Genomic DNA, 18,643 nt, shown 5'->3' on the forward strand with positions numbered 1-18,643 from the left:
GCGAGAGGGAGAGGGAGAGAAACTCAAGTAATACCGACGAGGACCACGCGGCACAGAAGACGGACGAAGGCACGAGACATGATCCAAGGCTTGAGGTAAGTTTTAATACAGCAGATCAATCCATATGCATGGCGAGGAACTGTGTGGTTGTGTAACCAGGCACGTTCTGCTTCGTGGTTAAAGATTATAAGACAACTGGTATAATAATGTATCATTGATAATCCTGACTTCATCCGCTGATTGAGAGAGACTTCTCGAGAAAAACAAAAAAAAAGAAAATCCACGCTCTATGAAAAAATAAGAAAACAGTCCAGGGAGGGAAGCTGTTGTGTGCTTCTGTTCGTGCTAAAATAAAGGTGAGATTTTTTTTTTCTTTATATATATATATATATGTATATGTTTATTATTTAGGTTAAACCATGAAGAGTTCGGATCTGCGGGAATGATGCGTGCAGACAACAGTCACATAGACGTCCTTGTAACGTGTTCGGAAAGCGCGCTGTCCGTGGTGCTGAAACCCGGTTTCTGTATTTTCTCAATGAATGACACTGGCAGGATCTGCACTCAACCAGGTGCAATAGTTAAATTCTCTTTAAAGAATTATAGAGACGCAGTTGAACTGTGTTTTAAGTGGTTTGTTCAAAGGCATCCTGATAGGAGACTGTAAAACAGGGCGTGTGGAGAAGAACATGCGTGCTTAGTAAACTCTTAACCTTCTTTCTCCATATCTCAACAATTTTCTCGTTTTTCCTGCAGGTGCCTACGGATACACTCCAAACAACATTCCCACAGGTAATGGCTGGGATAAGCGTGGAAGCTCTGACAGACAGCAGATAATATGTCATCGCAGACGGCACGGCTCACGCTCTGTGGCACGACATGGCACGCGTAAAGATGGGTTTTTTCGCTCTCCTGTGTCTCCCCGCATGCCTCGTGATCACCCACAGCAGCGGCAGCATCCACGAGAGATCGGTGGTGCCCCGCGCCGCGTCCCGTTCCGTGGCCCGAATGGACGGGGACGTGATAATCGGCGCGCTCTTCTCTGTCCACCACCAGCCGTCTGCTGAGAAGGTGGCCGAGCGGAAGTGCGGGGACGTCCGGGAGCAATACGGTATCCAGCGGGTGGAGGCCATGTTCCACACGCTTGACCGCATCAACTCCGACCAACACCTGCTCCCCAACATCAGCCTCGGCTGTGAGATCCGGGATTCCTGCTGGCACTCCTCTGTTGCCTTGGAGCAGAGCATCGAGTTTATCCGGGACTCTCTCATCTCGATTCGGGATGATAAGGACGGCTCCAAATGGTGCATCGACGGAACCCCGTCCAACCAGCCACCGCCTTCAAAGAAACCCATAGCAGGAGTAATCGGCCCCGGATCCAGCTCTGTGGCCATTCAAGTGCAAAACCTTCTACAGTTATTCAACATTCCACAGATTGCCTACTCTGCCACGAGCATCGACCTGAGTGACAAGACTTTGTTCAAGTACTTCCTAAGGGTCGTTCCTTCAGACACTCTGCAGGCCCGGGCCATGCTGGACATCGTCAAGCTTCATAACTGGACCTACGTGTCTGCAGTCCACACTGAGGGTGAGAAAAATTAGCCCCAACTCCAAGGCCAGTTTCTGAGGGATCTGGGCCAGGTTTATCTAAGTTTAGTTTTAAACCTATAGATTGAAATTGATTGGTATTAAGAGCCTAAAATGCCAAATAATAATTCATTAAATATATAAGTTCATATGTGATCATATAAACACAATTGGATTTTTTTTTTTTTGCAACGTGCTGATCACTTTGAAATTCTCTGTAATTCGTTAAATTGTGTACTTTATCTATCTTTTAATGGTTTATAAAATGTTTACAGTTCAACTAATGGTTGGTCAAAGTATTTAATACCTATATTTAAGGATAATCTCAATGTAGTCTCAACAAAATAAACCCATTAATTCACAGTGTTTTCAGTGTAATGTAATAATGAAAAGTTAAAACTAAAATCTGATGTCCTTAAATAGTAAAATGTATTACATCATTTCAGTATCGATTTGATATTTTAATTCCTGTGTTGGAGTGCTCTGGAAAGTAATTATTACTGCTGCAAGTCATCAAGCCTGAAGATGATTGGTTATGGTAAACATGAAGTGAACTTTAAACCAATCAATGTAAGCTCCACTCATCTGCTGACCCTCATGACAGTCTAGAGTAATTATTCAAACATAAAGAACGTATTTTAAAAATTTCAATTGATAAGAATACAGAAATGAATAAATACATAATTAATTGTATGTGATACAATCACTGAAATATATATATAAAAAAACAAAGGTCGCAAAAAGCATGGACAAGGTTTGGTGTTATGTCTGTCCTGCTCAGAGGTAACTTTGAGGTTAGAGGTAGGTCTACTATGACATCATTGCTTTCAAATAGTTGCCTTGGCTATATATGATATCTATGAGAACCAAAGTAAAGTAAAACACCCTAATGTTACTTTCAAAATGCTCAAAATATATTTTGTGTTTCAAAACCCGAGGGTTCTGGGTTAATCTCCTAAAAACCTTTTTAAAGTCTGACACAGACCAAATCTGTATTGCAGTCAAGGATCTTATAATACATGTCACATGTTAAACAAAATACCTAGTTTATAGTGATCCAGGTTCTCTTGATTGCATCTTCAATCAACCATTTCATCAAAGCATTTCTTTTGATTAGGAGTGGCACAACAGCTTATTAGTTGCTACATTTATAGAAGAGTCATACACTTTGACATGTCGAGGATCACATGCTGCTGAGGTTTCACAGGTCCTCAGGGTTTTATGGTGGAATATAAATATGCACTGACCCCAGAGCAGTTTTTACTTGTTTTTTTTTCTAAACTCCAACTGAGTGTGTTCTGTTTGTGTCAACCTTTCGAATTTGAACTCGATATAATTTTCTTTGTAATAATATCTCACACTTGGCAGGAACATTCACATGTACATCTGCACATGAAGACCATAAAGAGTGCTCCTATTGTTCCCACAACTTCACACCTAATGTGCTTTGCTAATCGGAAAAGAACGTGCGAACTTTCTGGCTTTGTTAGGATGGCCACCATAGCAAGTTTCAGAACTGTATTACAGCACATAAGGGACTATTTTAGAATTTACACATGAATATTTATTCAATTTTTAACTGGAGAGGACAAGGTTAAGAATTATACAACTGTTTCAGATTTCATCAAATACCTATTAATTAAACTGAACATAAATTCTCAAAAATATACTTCAGTTCTCGCATTGTGATTAGCTTCTAACCTTTTTGAAAATGTCCTCATTTGCAGCACATCGGTTATGTTGTGGTGGAGACAGGAGATAACAGAAAAAGGCGGGTTGGGTAGACAGAGTAATTACTGTGAAATGAATTATGTCTGTGGCTTTTCATTAAAGTCTTGGTGAAACACAGTCAGTGATGTGCACCCAAATTATGACTGACAGGCTGCATTAACCAGGATCTCTCTCTAAGGAACTGCAGACATGCTGGGAGTGTAAAACATCTTTGGAGAGTCTTATTATAGTTAGGTATGGGAGACGAGCGAAGGCTGGCAGTAGGTAAATGGCAAAGGGAGTTAGGAAAGTGTAGTACCTGAAGGACTATAGGTGATATCAGGTATCTGACCCTCCTCTGGGAATGCCATCAGAAAATGTAGGAACTGCAGAACAATGACATAAAGGAAAAGTTCTCATTGCTATCAACTGCCATACAGAATAGTACTGGCAAATTAATATTTGGATCAGAAGCTGTTATTTTGTGATTTATTTTGTGAATACTTGTGATTTGAATACTTGCAAACCACAAGTATTGAAACGATGTTCTTAGCAACATTTTTCATTACAATAGTTATTTGCCAGATGCTTGTTACATTGTTAAAAATTCAACAAATTATAATTAATTCCTTCGTTTTGAAATAAATAACAGTTTTTTAATGAAACTTTTCTACATTTCTGCTGCAACTGGCTGAGCTACAAGCACTGCCTTTTGCCTAAGCAGTGATAACATTTGGACATTCGTTGACATTTTTTAAAAATCTCTTCAACCCGTTTTACTCGTATAGATCACTATCACTTTGACCAATCTGAAAGAGATTGAAATTTGTTTTAACACCCAAAACTCAATCCCCAGAGAGGCAAAGTCATACTCTGTCCATGAAAATGAAACAAAATTTGGTGCTAATTTAAGTATTTACAACCCTTGAACTTTTACACATTACACTTCAGTGTCTATTACTGGATTTTGATGCGATAAACCAGCAGACAGTAGAACAGAATTGTGAAGTGAGTACATAAGGTTTTATAACAAATAAAATCTGTAAATGCGGCATGCCTTTTGTAGTCAACCTCCTTTGGCTGTAACATAACTAAAGTGGTGTTAATACTTTTGCAAGGCACTATTCTTGTTAGTCTTGTCTTCAGTCATCTTGAATCTGTGGTCACAACTGGCTCAAGCTCATCAGTTTTCTATCTCCACCACCCGAGACAAGTTATAAGTGCAGCTTGTTGCCTGTAGCAACAGCTAGAGCTGTGAAATTGCATAAATTACCTGTCTCGATTATCATCTCTGTGGTGATGAATGCTTAGTGCGGGTTTTTTGTTGTTGTTTGGTCATTGTGAGGTGTCAACTAATGCACCACCACCCACCGGTCTCATAGCTGAGATGGAGCGAGTAAAATAATTGGATATCATTATTTCCATTTACCTGCAGCAGAATGAAAAGAGGCAATTGAAAATATAATCAAAGGACTATTGGCAAACCAACACATGGACGCATCATGGACCTGTGTAAATGAACTACACTGATGTCTATTTCAGCAGCAATGTAAAGCTTCACCATGTGAAGATGTATGATTGTTTGTCCTCAATCATGCAAAACACGGCATAGACATCCTTCAAGAATCAGGCTACTCATCAACTGCAAGACAAATGTTTTTCACATATTTACAGCAATGTGCTTCTGATTTCCCTATGATGACATGTCTGTTCAAATGCAAAACATGTGCTGTCGCACACAAGCGATTGGATTGTCTGTGTAATCCAGCTCTCAGAAAGAGAAGCTGTGGGTTTTCTCATCAATTCAGAGCAGCGTTGCAGTCTACATGGAAGGAGGAGATATAGACGTAGAAACAGCTTTGCCAGGCTCTTGATTGGGACAGTTTAGAGTTAAACAAGGACAGTCATCTTCACCCCTTTGGGCTTGATTGCAATCAGCAGCAAGTCAAGTCTGACTCTCGTTATCAGTGGATCAGAGCTTTGGGTCAGTCAAGGATTGAGGCAGTGAGAGACTGCTGAGAGGAGTCCTTTAGGCATGACATTGATTATCTTTTACATAAATATGTAGATTATGGCTTGTAAAAAAAAAACATGTTAACTGTACTCTGACAATCTATCTGCTTCCTTTCAAAATTAAAAACACCAGAGAGAGTACAAAATGCAGATTTCAAAAGACGTTTTATTTTATTAGATAAATAAAAAAAACTATCCAAACTAACCTGACCCTAAACCTTGGCCTGGTTGTGCCAGTGATGACAACACCTGTCATGAAGCATCTGCAACATCATGAGATGAGATTTTTTTCAGGCATAATTTCTAAAGTAAAAAAGGATGCATTTCCATTACAAATGTGTGCAAATCTTTGTCTATATTTTGCTAATGTAACCCACCCACCCCCACAATTTTGTGATTGTGGTGTTTCCATTAATTAAGAAATTAAATTAAAATCACAGGTGAATAAGCTTGTTCACGCATAAGTCATAAAAAATATCAAGGCAGCGACCGATGTAAATGGATGTAAACATTAATTACTTGAATAATTCACCCATAACGCTATCGCTTTCATCCATCAGTTATCAGAGGAGATGGCAGCGTTTTGTTCAGGTGTCTGAGTGACAAGCCCCTTATTTTTTGGGGCAACTATGTATGCAGTGTTTTGACTGAAATTGTAGTTGACGATTTTACGGACAAGCTGGGCATTCAACACGTTTGCCTGACACAAAACTTCTCATGAACTGTGCGATGTTGTGACAGCTCTGGGGGAGCCAGCTGCACATTGTCCAAAAAACCAAAACAAAAACAAACATCATCCTCCTACTACTTCTCGCCGTTTTCTTCTTTGTTGTTTTCACCAGCAGTAACATCCAGCTGTTGATCATGTGACTCGGGTGGTACGGAAAAACTGTTTCCATTGCAGTTTTGCTAAATACATCTATTTCAATATGCCGGAAAAACAACCTCATCCTGGGGGAAACACTTTTTATCAAAAAAACGGATTTTTGTTTCTCTCAAAATGAACGTGTTTTCATTAAGCAATTTTATGTTTGAAATTTCAATTTGGGCAATTCTATGGCTAATGTCTTCTTTATTAATCACCTTCAGGAAACTATGGGGAGAGTGGCATGGAGGCCTTCAAGGAGCTGGCCTCTCAAGAGGGCCTGTGCATCGCCCACTCGGACAAGATCTACAGCAACGCCGGAGAGAAACACTTTGATCGCCTTTTAGGGAAACTAAAGGAACGTTTGCCCAAAGCTCGTGTGGTGGTGTGTTTCTGCGAGGGCATGACGGTCCGTAATCTTCTGATGGCTATGAAGCGACAAAGGGTGCGTGGGGAATTCCTCCTTGTTGGCAGGTATGGTTGTATGTATCTGCATGTTTCTTTTCACACCAGTCCAGAGCATCTTGCTGGATGCTCTGGACTCTCTGGGAGTCTAAGAGAGGCTGTTTTGTCTTTCCAAAGCACATGTCACCAAGGCAACCAAAAAGAATTAGACTACATAAAAGTAGCACTGAAAAGAAATGTTTGTCTATCTCATTAAACAGCATCTCACATCAATAAGTGCCCAATCTGCCTCTTAAAAGATCTCAGATATTGGAGATTGTGCGCGCATCTTTTGTCCACAACCCTGTTCACATGGCTGCAATTTTTCTGTCCATTTTAGTTTTAGATTGTGGCTTGGCCATTCTAAAATCTTACATTTCTTTTCTTTATTTTTCTGTGTTGTATTTGTTGTTGCCTCTTGGCCAGAAAAATAGGTTTTTAATCTCTATGGGTTTTTTTTTTTATCCTGGTAAAATAATGTTTAAATAAAGAAAATTAATTGGACTTATTCTTGCTCTTACTAGATTGCTGAGAACAACAAAACAAATAAAGATAAAACAATGAGATTACAATGAAAGCAACTGATTATGATGCTGCTACCGATATATTCATCCTGTGTGTGAATAATGTTCTTTTTATAGTGATTTAATGTTGTTTTTATGCCAAACCTACCTTGTTGAATTTTGGTCCAAAGTTCAAGTCTGATTTCAACAAATTGTGACACATTATCCCACAAAGCTTAGGGAAACTTTAGATAATTCTTGACGTTTCACTTGTAAGAAAAGATTTCAACTTTAAAGCCCTCCTCTCTTTTCAGATAAATAGACACAAAGGATGATATTGTCTCATGCAGAAGAACACAGATATTTCTTCAGTTTTCTTGGTGCTACTGTCAGTCTCTTGGCAGCTTCATTGACCACCTTGGTTGTTGCTTTTTCATCAATTTGGGACAAACTTCAAGTGTTTGCAATGCTATTGTTTTACTGTGGTTTTAGCTGTGCCATGTCATTAAGACAGACAGGCAGTGAGGTTTTTTTTCTTGTGCTGTTAATTTTCTAATCTTAGACTCTTTTGCTAGATGCTATGAGTAAATTAGATGCAATGCTGCAGAGCATAAAAACTATATGGATTACAACACCATGCTGTGAATAGAGTAGAACATTATTTTCTGTTTCATTTTAGCGATTCTCATTCAAAAAATAGGGAATATCTTGTCAGTGTGAAACCAGTTTGAGTTTTTTGAGGCTCTCTGTTTAACATAAGATAATTAAGTTTTGTTTTTAAGAAAAAACAAAACAAAACACATAGTAAATTAATTTTAACATCTGCACTCCAACAGGCAGGCATGCTGCCATGACTTGAACTTATAAGAGGGGGAGGAGGGGAGAAACAACAGAGCAAACATAACAATGTTTTCAGAGATTTGTAGGTAGCTAGGGACTGAGGAGGAGATAAACACTGAAGAAAACCAAAGTTGATAATTCTGGGTTCCATTAACTTAGTGGAAGTAGGGGGAGTAAGAATAGGTGCGCATTGCAGAATACAATCCCATTCCCCATGAAGACTGCCCTGTACATAAACCCTAACTTCTTATTCATCATGTTTTATAAAAGAGGGAGGCTCTTGTACTTGTCTAAAACTAAATTATCATTTAGATGAGAATCAGGATTAATATTTGCATTGAGAGTTTTAATTATGCTTAGTATTTCCATCCAGATAGAGATCACTTGATCTAATCCAAACCTTTCATGTAGAATAATATCTTTTTGTCATTGTCTTCATCTTTGAGTAAGCCTTTCTCATGCCCTGTATTATTTCCCATAAGCAGAACTGAAGAGGACTCAATCAGCGTTCTTAGCTGCCTGTTTATATTTCCACATCCAATGCAACCATGCATATCTTAGTTCTTAGCAGGGTAGTCTTCCTTTTTTTGAATACCATCTAAATTATCTATTGTAACGACACTCTAAGACTGGCTCCTGTATGTGTCCCTTTCTCTTTCCTCCATAAGAGGAAAAAGTGAATCCTTTTTTTAGCTTTTTGTGGAAATCTCCATGGGAGGAAGAAGTGCTTCTAGGTCACAGAAAATAAAAGGAGATAGAAAGGAGTGTGTAAAATGACAGAGCAAGTCTGGACCAGCACAGATGCTATGCCACGTGTGTGGCCAAATAAAGCTGGCAGGTAGGTATTAGCTCACCAACGGGAGCTTGTTTTCCTAATTTATGCTTTCATCCTACCGGGAGCCTCTTCACATGATGTGTGCATGTGCATTTTGGCTTGTTCTGTGTGTTACGTTTGCATAAAGCAACAAGGGACATTCAGACTGATCGCATACAGTTGGTAAGGAGGCGAAAAAGTCCAACATTCTAAGTTAAGACTGGATTTTGTTTTTTTTTTTTTTTCTCCGAAGAGTTTTTGCGGCGCTAGTGGCTCGTATTTTTTTTTTTGTACAGTAGGCAGACAAGAAGGAGGGTGACGAGAGGGGGGAAGACATGCGGTAAAGGTCGTCGGGAGTCGAACCCGCGACGTCTGCGTCGAGGACTAAGGCCTCCAAACGTGGGGCGTGCTAACCCCCTGCGCCACCACAGCACGCCCCAAGTTAAGACTGGATTTATGAAGTTTTAATCAATAATTTTGGATATAGGAACATTTGAAACAATGGTAAAATCATACAGCTATATGTGAAAGTGCTGTTTTGTCACAGTTTATGTCTCCTGATATGGTTTGTTCCCAGTTGTAGCCAGTTGCTGCTTTTTGGTGAAAAAGCCCCTGGAGACCACTTTTCACTTGACAGCACACAGATAAATTAGCAGCTGAACAACACAGAGTGTAAACGAATAACAGTCCAGTATGCTTGTAATAAAAAAAAAAAAAATCAGCTTAAAAAAATAAAGGCAAATCACTACTTCAATCAGGCAAACCTGATCTACGAAACATGTCTGTGCTTTGAAACTATTTTTAAACAACAAATGAAAACAGTTCAGTGAGCTCTAGCAACCTTAGTGGTTTGGATATTTTTGAACTGGAAGAGCCACAGATTGAAAACAACTTGTTCAACTCTGAAAATTAAGGTTTGGCAACACCCTTTAATGGAATGTTTGTACACTGGAAGATCAACTCATCAATGTGGAGAGGAATTTAGGCTTTTGTCAACTTTTCAAGTGGAAAGGTATTAAAGCACTCCCGCTAATATTACCTGAAGGATTTGCTATCTGATGCTAATGCTGTTGACTTAGCTACAGGTATTTGGTTTTTGGTGGTTTGCCTGATATCATTGCTCAGCTTCAATGTTCTCTGGATAGATTTGTTTCTGATAGACTGGCTTTATGGAGTTCATACTGGAGATCATGTGAGCAAGCTTTTGAGGAAATGCTAAGCAGAAAGGAAAATGCCAAATAGTGAGTTCCTATCATGTTGTCTGATAATGCCAGAAATAGGGAAAACATGGTGGATGATATGAACATTTTAATCTTGCCGCTTTATACATGAGAGTAGATGGATTGTGCACAAGAGATTCCTTTCATGCTCCAGAATCACAGAAACTGCCATGAGTATGACAGCTGGTCATTTTAAGCTTTGAACTTTTGTAGAGCAACGGAGATGTGAAATCATAAATGTAATTTTGATCTTAACAATCTTATTTTACTTAGGATGTGTAATGTGCAACTCTGTGCTGAGAGCATTGCAAACAATAGATCAAGTTTACATATCGGTAATTATTGAAAATGAAACGTTTTGGATCAATACTAGCAACAAAAGGGTCCCAGCCTTAAACCAATAGTCAACATTTGCTTCATAACCCATAAAATGAGATTTTATATTGAAGCTTGTATCTCTTTGACATTATCTCAATTGCTGCTGTGCCAAGAAATTGCAATACACCAAATGAAGCAACATAAAAGCTTTTGATTCAGAGCATCAGGGTGAAATCATCGTATGCTATCAGTGTGGTGGTTTTCATCCTCATCTCGTACACTGGGATGATCAGAACCCCACAGAGGCAGACAAAAACACTACAGCAAGTGGGCACATGTAAGTGGTTTGAATCTGAGAGCTTTTTGTTGTTGCTGTTCATCTAACCTGCTCTTCAGACGAGGGCTGTATGTGGCGTCATCCTCGACCCACTTCATCTCTTGATTTCAACCTTTTCCATCCTCTCTGCTTCTCTGTGGTCCGGGAGTCTCTTTTCATTCTCTCTCCATGTTTTTAGCGATGATTGTCTCAGCCAGCTCTCTCAGTTTCTGTCATGATGAGTATATAATTCCAGCCCAAATGCAGAACACGACACAGGAGAGCGATATATATAATAAGTGAATTTATTACAACAGCAATAATAGAATGTACTGAAGATTGCGGGTCCTTTCCAGGGGGAAGGAAAAGGCTCACGGAGTGGTCGGCTCACTATAAAGAACACAGCGAGGAGATGGTGCGTTCACAGGGTGTAGGAGACGGGAGTGATGACAGAGAATTGGAGCAATCTTACTTGTTGAGTGGGAGTTTGCAGGTTTGGAGGGATAACTGCCGTACTCGGGGTTCTTGATTCCGTATGATCCAGGTGGAACAGCGCTGGGCCACTGAGATCCGGAAGGCGGCGAGGGAATGTTGTTGGGGTGGGGACGGACAGGTAGGTTTTGGCAGGACAGAGACAGAGGAGCCACACGACTGCCAGTCGGGACATCCAGGAGGGAACTGCGATAGCCGGAGGAGGTGAGTCTGGAAACTCGGGCAACCAGTGGGTAGGTTCCACAGCGTCACGAGGGGGGAACCCAGGACTTCTCAGGAAAGACACCTGAAGACAGGAGACAACAAGGAGATTCACTAAGAGATCAGACACCGAGGAGAAAAACAGAGACTAGCTCAAGGGGGCTCAGAGGTACCGTTACTGGCTAACACTCAGGCGTCGAAGTGCTGGCAGTCAGCTCCTCTTGTACACTTTGCCTGACGAGCAGATAGATCACAGGTGCGCCGGATGACAACACCCCACTCCAGAGAGAGAGGTGAAGCTGGCGCCATCTGGTGGCTAGATGGTGAATAGCAGCAAGCCGACCTCCACAAGGGAAACCAAGAACCCCGGAACACGACAGTTTCTCTATGACTCCAAACATAGAAACCAGCTATCAGTGTGGTATGAACAGAGAAAGAGGAACTTCCATTCCCAACACATTGTGCCCTACATACAGTACAGACCAAAGGTTTGGACACACCTTCTCATTGAATTCAATGAGAAAGTGTGTCTAAACTTTTGGTCTGTATTGTATATTTATAACACTTGAACCTTTTTCAATGTTGTTACGTTAAAACTACAAACGTCAATGTTTATGTTCTAATTCAATGGAAGAGCACAACGTAGAAATAGAAAAAAACCCACATTTTCAAACTTTTTTACTTATAGATAGCTTTGCTTAAAAACGTAAAAGTAGCAATAGCATTGGTAGGTCTAAGGAAAACACAAAAATGTTACAGATATACCTGTTGTGAAGTTTGTTGAATAGTTAGGCTATAAAATAATGTCTCAAGCTTTGAATGTTTCTCATCTAAAAATGGAAATTGTATTGCACAGCTGCAAGTCTACCAAACTGGGGAAGTAGAGCATTAGTGGTAGAAACAGTCAATATCCCCATGGTGTGGTAAAGTCCACACACATGACCTTTATGAAAGCAGGGCAATAATAAAGTCATTGATGAAAGAAAGAAAGCTATTGCCCTGGTGAAGCATGGTGGTGGTAGATTCATGCGCTCTCTGACAGGTCAGTAAAGGTCATGATATGTGTTATATCGATGGATTGTAATGAATAAAACACAGTGCAGAGGCATTAAACTGACTTGATTCACATACGTGGAAGACTGTGGGTGATTTCTCAGCTCTGCACTTAAGACTTATTGAAGATGAACATCGGTATTCTTCAGGTGTGGACCTTGAACTTTTCAGATTGAGAGATCTTGCAGAGTAACTAGTGATAAAAATAGATTATAAAAAAGAAAAACAAAACAAGTTGACAGAAACAGAGAAATTGGAAGAAGATAAGAGAGTTGAGGATGGAGATTTTGTTAGATTATCATCTGTGGCTTTCAGTTGTTTTCAAAGATTAAACGCTTCCCAGCAGACTAGAAATTTGTTTTTTGTTTTGCAGGGAAAGTGGAAAATGCTAGCAGCAACAATCCAAAACCAAAACTTGCAGTTCCACTGTGGGTAATTTTTATGCACCATGCAAATCTTAAATGGCAGTTTATTATATATTTTTTCCTATACAGGAATTAACTGAGGGGGTGTAATCAGAAAACAGACCCCAAAAAAGGTCTAGTTGTATGGACTGGCTGAAATATATTTTAAATGGAAAACTGGATATCAATTTCAGACAATTTCAGATCGACCCGCCCCATTCAGTACTCAAGAATATTAATTTATACTTGACTCATGCAAATTTGCAAAAGAAATGTAGAAGTATCAGTGCAATGACCTTCCTGATGCACTGCATTAATAGAAGGTCGTGAAGTTTGCTAATGAAAGGCCGGCACATCAGCTCTGCACAAAATCAGTAGCCTACTAATTTATTTTTTCAGCAAGTCAATGAGGCTTCTATGCTTTGTATGAAGGAAAGACCAACTTCGACAACAAATGTGAGCTAATCAGAGAGTGGTGGTGCAGATGGCCACAGAGTTTTCACTTGTTAGCTATGTGCCAAAGCAACATGCACAATGGCTCCCAGTGTGCATTGTTACAGTTCAAACTTGATTCTGTTTCTTTCATATATCAGCGTCTTCACCAAATACGAGTCCTTTGAGACTATAAACTATAGATCTGTGAAGCATATTATCAAACTAAATTAGGAGCTAAGTTTTAATTTTTTCCCCTTATACAGGGAACAGTGGCTGGCAAAAATATCACAAACTCCTTGAACTTTAAGTTATAGTAGTGCAACTTTGTAAAGTGGAAGGAAAAGGAACAAATAAAAACCTCAAATGTGAACATAATTTAGATCAGATTTGTGGAGTAATTAAATCTACCGTATGTAACTTTTAAAAACAAAATGTTAAGTTGTGACAGAATAATGTGAAACAAATGATTTGTTAAAAGATCACGCTTCTCCACCTCCTCCCAGTGCTGTTTGAAAAAAATGCATTGCTCCCAGTCAAAAACAATCAATCAGTACCAGGAGGAGCATGTTAGCACTGTCAATCAACCTTGTGTATGTGCTACTAAATGTGCTAATGCTGTAGAAACAACTTACCGTTCTAGGAAAACTGTAGCTATGCTAACTAGCCTGAACATTCATAGAAGCCTGTGTTTTGGTGTACCCAACTGTAGCGTAGCAAAGAGAAAGAGAGAGGTTGTGAGCAGCATGTACACAAGGAGGATCAACAGTACTAAGACCCTCCTCCTGGCTCTGATTGGTTATTTCAGAAGGACCAGTGTATTTCTGTAGCGGACAGCAAGTCCACAGGGAGAATGCAGAGGAACGAGCTTTTTTTTTTTTACAGATTATCTGTTCATATTTTACTCATATTTTAAAAGTTACTTTAACTGATGGTCACTGTGTCAAATTCTGAAGTGGAGATCTCTCAGTTCCCCCAGAGTTCAAAATCACCCTTCCAAGAACAGCTGTGCACACATTAATATCTTTATTCAATTGTTAGGTGATGTATAAAGCTTTTGATTTAATCATGGGTGTCAGATCACAAGGGGTTGAAAAGATCCATGCACACCACACTTTTCAAACAATTTGTGTAAAAGCTAGGAAGCCATGTTTCATTTTATCCTACCTTGCTTCTTTACTTCTAGTTTGTGTTAGTCCTTCCAACAAATCGCAATTCAAATACAGTGAGTTTGTAGTTTGTAAGCAGAGAAGAACTTAAAACATTTAAGGGAACATTGTGAATGTTTCACAAGACAATGTAAACGTAATTTAAACCTTGACACAACTACTGCCATATAATAAAAATAAGCCTCTCAAAGTCAAAATTTGATTAATTTCCAGCTCATCTTTAGCTCAGGTACAACATCCTGTTTGTATTTAATGCCTATTTTTGCAAAAGCCTGCAGCAAGTAAAAAAGGGAGATATGTATGAGAAAGTGGCCCCTCTAACATTTGCTCTGTAAATTACACCAGATTCAGGCATGAGGAGTCAAACCTGGTTTCATGTTGGCATTTTTGAAAACCCTTCAGGAATTCATTTATTTCAAAGTTGTTTTGTTGTGAGAGTGGAAAATATGTTTGTGAGATGTGGTTGCCTCTTAACAAATATTTAAATAGTGTTCCCTGGGGCCAACACCATTAGGCTTATTTTGCATTTCAAAATGTTACAAGGAAGCTCTGAATCCGGAATAGTAATTTTCCACCCGCTCCATTCTAAAAAGGAATGTTCACGGCATTCACGTCTGTCTGCTGAGCTTTAGTTTGTGCAGCTTTTCAAAACCAGCTATACATTATCTGTGCAGTGGCCTTTGTTATTGTTCCCTCTGCCGCTTCCCCCACCACCAAGTTTCTGAATGGTGGCATGCAGTGAATCCACCCACTCATTTGCCTGCCTGCTCTCTTGCAATTAGAAGCATTCATTTTCTCTCTCTCTCTAATGCTGCTTCAATGCTGTTATTACCAAACACCATTTGCATAAGCTGCTTTTCCACATGTTGTGCTCAATTCTCTCCTTCTCCTACATGCGTGGCTTTTTGGTCGGGGTCCAATTTTCAAGACTTTGGTCTTGTTTAGTCTGTCAAAAAGGACACTGACTCGCTTGACACCCGTCATTACGATTTGCACGACTCTTTATCTGTAAAGAGAAAGCTGGAAATCTGAGCTGTATGCACCAGCTGCATTCAGCAGTACCATTGATTTTTATTTTTGTGTATGTAAGAGGAGATTGGCGTTTTCCTCCAAAACTGAATCATAAAATGTTTAGGGGTACAGGAGAAGAAGCGTTTCTGAATGGACACATTCTACTGCCTTTATCTATTCATTTCTATGTTTCTCATCTTCTCTCCATCTCAAGGAGAGCACTAGGGATGTCAAATTTTCCCTCTTGGCTTCTTGACACAAGTTATTTGGTAAATAGTGGGGCATGAGCAAAGAGAGAGGCTCCTTCTGTCAATAGCACTGAAAGTAATGATAAATACATTGATCTCTTTTTCAAGCAGCTCTGCACATGTTGGTTTTTTTTAACCAAGCGCAATCCATCCTCTTCAATAAAATGTTTCAAAATATTCAGAATGAAATTATTTTTGAAATAATTAAAAGATCAAAATGTTTTTGTTACATAACTCAATTGAAGAATCCCACGAATATGCACTTCATTAGCTTAAAGAATAACAGCACTACCATGCTTTATATAATACATATTTTACTAACCCAGTAGTTTACAAAGTAGGTATCAGAATGAAGTTCATAAACATTAAGGGTTTTTGATTATTGATGATTATTTGTCTTCCACCTACATGTCTACTGCAAATTTCTGTGAAGATTAAAGATACTAGTTTTGGACCAGTAGAAGAACACACTCAATAAATATTAAAGTGTCTATATTGTGAGATTCCAGTTTATGATTTATGATAGGTTTGAACAACGACAGTCCTTGAACAGTCAAACCAATTTCTGATAGTTTGGGAAAGATGGACATAAATTGGATTTCCCATAAGGATTTTGATCCTAAACACACTTCAAAAATTGATAAAACCGGATAACAGTGGGCATCTGGAATGGTTCTGACCTCAACACTTTTGAAAATGTAAAATTATACAGTTTGTAAAATTACAAATTCTTGTCAAAGAAAAAAAAAACAATCTCCATGCTTCGATCAACTTCAGAAATATGTCATCCTTGAGATTTCTTTTCTATCTTATTTATTTTGTTTTGTTTGTAATTTCCCAGATTAAAGACAAAACACTCTTTTAACATTAGTCTTACTTTCTGCCACGTTATGCACCTATGAACTCAATATAAGGGGTCAAACTTTGGCAGGGCTTTGTATTGATATTTAATTATCAATGCCACAAACACAGTTTAGTTTCTAATTTCCCTGTTTCTCATTCTTTTATACCTCACACAGACATGTAACAATGGGTTAAGTGCACTATTTCCATTTATTCTGCTTACTTCTCTTAAGACTTGTCTGAAAAAACCCCCAAACAGCTTCATACCAGTTCATTAACTCTGAATTTCCTATGTGTAGAAAACTTAGATTTTTCTGTGGCATTCCACATGAAAATCATTCTAGTTTATGTCTGCAGAGAATGAATTTATTGACCCAACGCACAAAAAAATAAACAAAAATTAACTTGTGTGGTGCTTTCACCACAGTCTCCATGGAGACATTGTTTGACCTCTTGACAAAGTTGGTGTGATCATTGCATTGCAGATCTGTTAAGCGCTCTGTCAGCAGGGCTTCGCTGAAGCCAACACAATGGCTCTTTCTCAGCAGACATGGCTGAAAATGTTCCATTAATAAGTAAAAAAAATGCATCTATAAGTAAGGAATGTATTGCAGTAAAGGAATTGTTTCTAAATACACCAGTTGAATCTTAATTCATGTTGGGTGAAGATTGATGAATTTATTTGTCTTCACTTGTAGAGAACAATGTGCTGAACCTGGATATTTTTATCACACCTATGATGTTAATTGAGATCAGCCACACATTGTCAAGGGCATCTATCTTTCTAATTGATGCCTTGTGCTCCAAGTACAAGCATATGGCTCCACGGCATTGAAGGGATCAAAAATAGCTCACTGGCCTCGCATCTGGGCATAGCTGTCACAAGCTGATTAGTGGAAGCTGTAAGGCTTTTTGTGCAGACAGAGGCCACTAGAACAAAGTGCGTGGGTGCTAGACTTTTCTACAGAACAATATAACTGAACCGAAAACAATTTTTTACATATTTAGTTGCATTTTTAAAAGACACATGTCCAAAATTTTGAAAGTCTCAGATGTTTTTACATTCTGTGTCGACCTTGTGTGTTCACCGAATGAATGAAGCCGTTTGAAAAGATCTGAAAACTGAAAGGAAAGGAAAGAGAAGGTGAGCATTGAGTTTGCAAAAAAGAAAGATGGCTATGGTTGCACTTCAAAATAATCTATACAGGTAGTCACATCTACAGTGATGTGAAAATCTATTTTCCCTTTGCTAATTTCCCTTATGTTTGATGTTACACTTAAATATTTCAGATCATCCAATATGTATTTTTTCTCAAAGATAATCTAGGTAAATACAAAACACTGTTTTCAAATGATGCTTTTAATTTACTCAGAGAGAAAAAAATATCTAATGTAACCTTATAATCCAAGATTTACAAGGCCATCTGTAAGACTTTAAGACTCCACTGAACCACTGAGAAATCCATTAACAAATGGAACAACGGTGAAACTTCCCAGGAATCTCTAACACAACAAAAATATTTCAGGCGCAATATCAAAGGGTTTTAAGTCTCTTGTTTAACACAGAACAAGAGACTTAGCAAAATGTTGTGTATGTCTCACATTTGTCAGAAAATATCTTGATGATCACCAACATTTCTGTGAAAATACTCTGTGGACAGATGAGGCAAAAGGAGAACATTTTGGAAGGTGTTCACCGTGTTTCCTCTGGCGTAACACCAACACAGCATTTCAGAAAAAGAGCAAAGTCCCAGCAGTCCAACATGGTATTGATAGTGTGATTCTCTGGGGATGTCATGACCTGGAAAACTCAACGCAAATTTTGTCCTATACCAGCACCCTGCCAGGATCTGTATAAGACTCTCCATCCTTCAACTCCTGACATGCTTATTCATTATTGGTTCACAGTGTAGGACATTTAAAAACTAATTTACTCAGGCTGTCTTGGTCTGATGTAAATATTTATTTGATCTGAATCATTCAAGTGAAGCAAAAATGCACACAGGACATTTTTATGATGCCATCACCTTTTTGCTGTAGTGCAGGTATTTTTTGTCAGCCATTTCCAGTGTTGTATAGTAACGAAGTAAAAATACTTCACTACTTTACTTAAGTATATTTTGGAGTACTTCATACTTTCCTGGAGTATGAAAATTTTTG

General features: G+C 38.8%; 1 protein-coding gene and 1 long non-coding RNA gene across 5 annotated transcripts in view; one reads left to right on the forward strand and one right to left on the reverse strand.

The window, feature by feature from the left end:
• grm1a (glutamate receptor, metabotropic 1a) overlaps positions 1-18,643 on the forward strand; it is a 44,303-nt gene continuing 25,660 nt past the window's right edge. For 2 of the 4 annotated variants that reach the window (XM_028040759.1, XM_028040762.1), the window contains exons 1-3: positions 1-95; positions 757-1,588; positions 6,400-6,649. In XM_028040759.1, coding sequence (XP_027896560.1) covers positions 880-1,588; positions 6,400-6,649 — 959 coding nt within the window. In that variant the 5' untranslated portion in view covers positions 1-95; positions 757-879. Of the gene's footprint in view, positions 96-131; positions 357-411; positions 573-756; positions 1,589-6,399; positions 6,650-18,643 lie in introns of those variants that run through there. The other 2 variants (XM_028040760.1, XM_028040761.1) reach the window with 2 other exon arrangements.
• LOC114158871 (uncharacterized) lies at positions 10,850-11,549 on the reverse strand. Its single transcript, XR_003598486.1, has 3 exons — positions 11,497-11,549; positions 11,103-11,408; positions 10,850-11,020 (listed from the first exon to the last, which is right to left on the reverse strand). It is a non-coding gene; the product is annotated as an uncharacterized LOC114158871 (long non-coding RNA).

The sequence above is a fragment of the Xiphophorus couchianus genome, chromosome 15 (assembly GCF_001444195.1).
Source record: "Xiphophorus couchianus chromosome 15, X_couchianus-1.0, whole genome shotgun sequence".
In the NCBI taxonomy this organism is placed as follows: domain Eukaryota; kingdom Metazoa; phylum Chordata; class Actinopteri; order Cyprinodontiformes; family Poeciliidae; genus Xiphophorus; species Xiphophorus couchianus.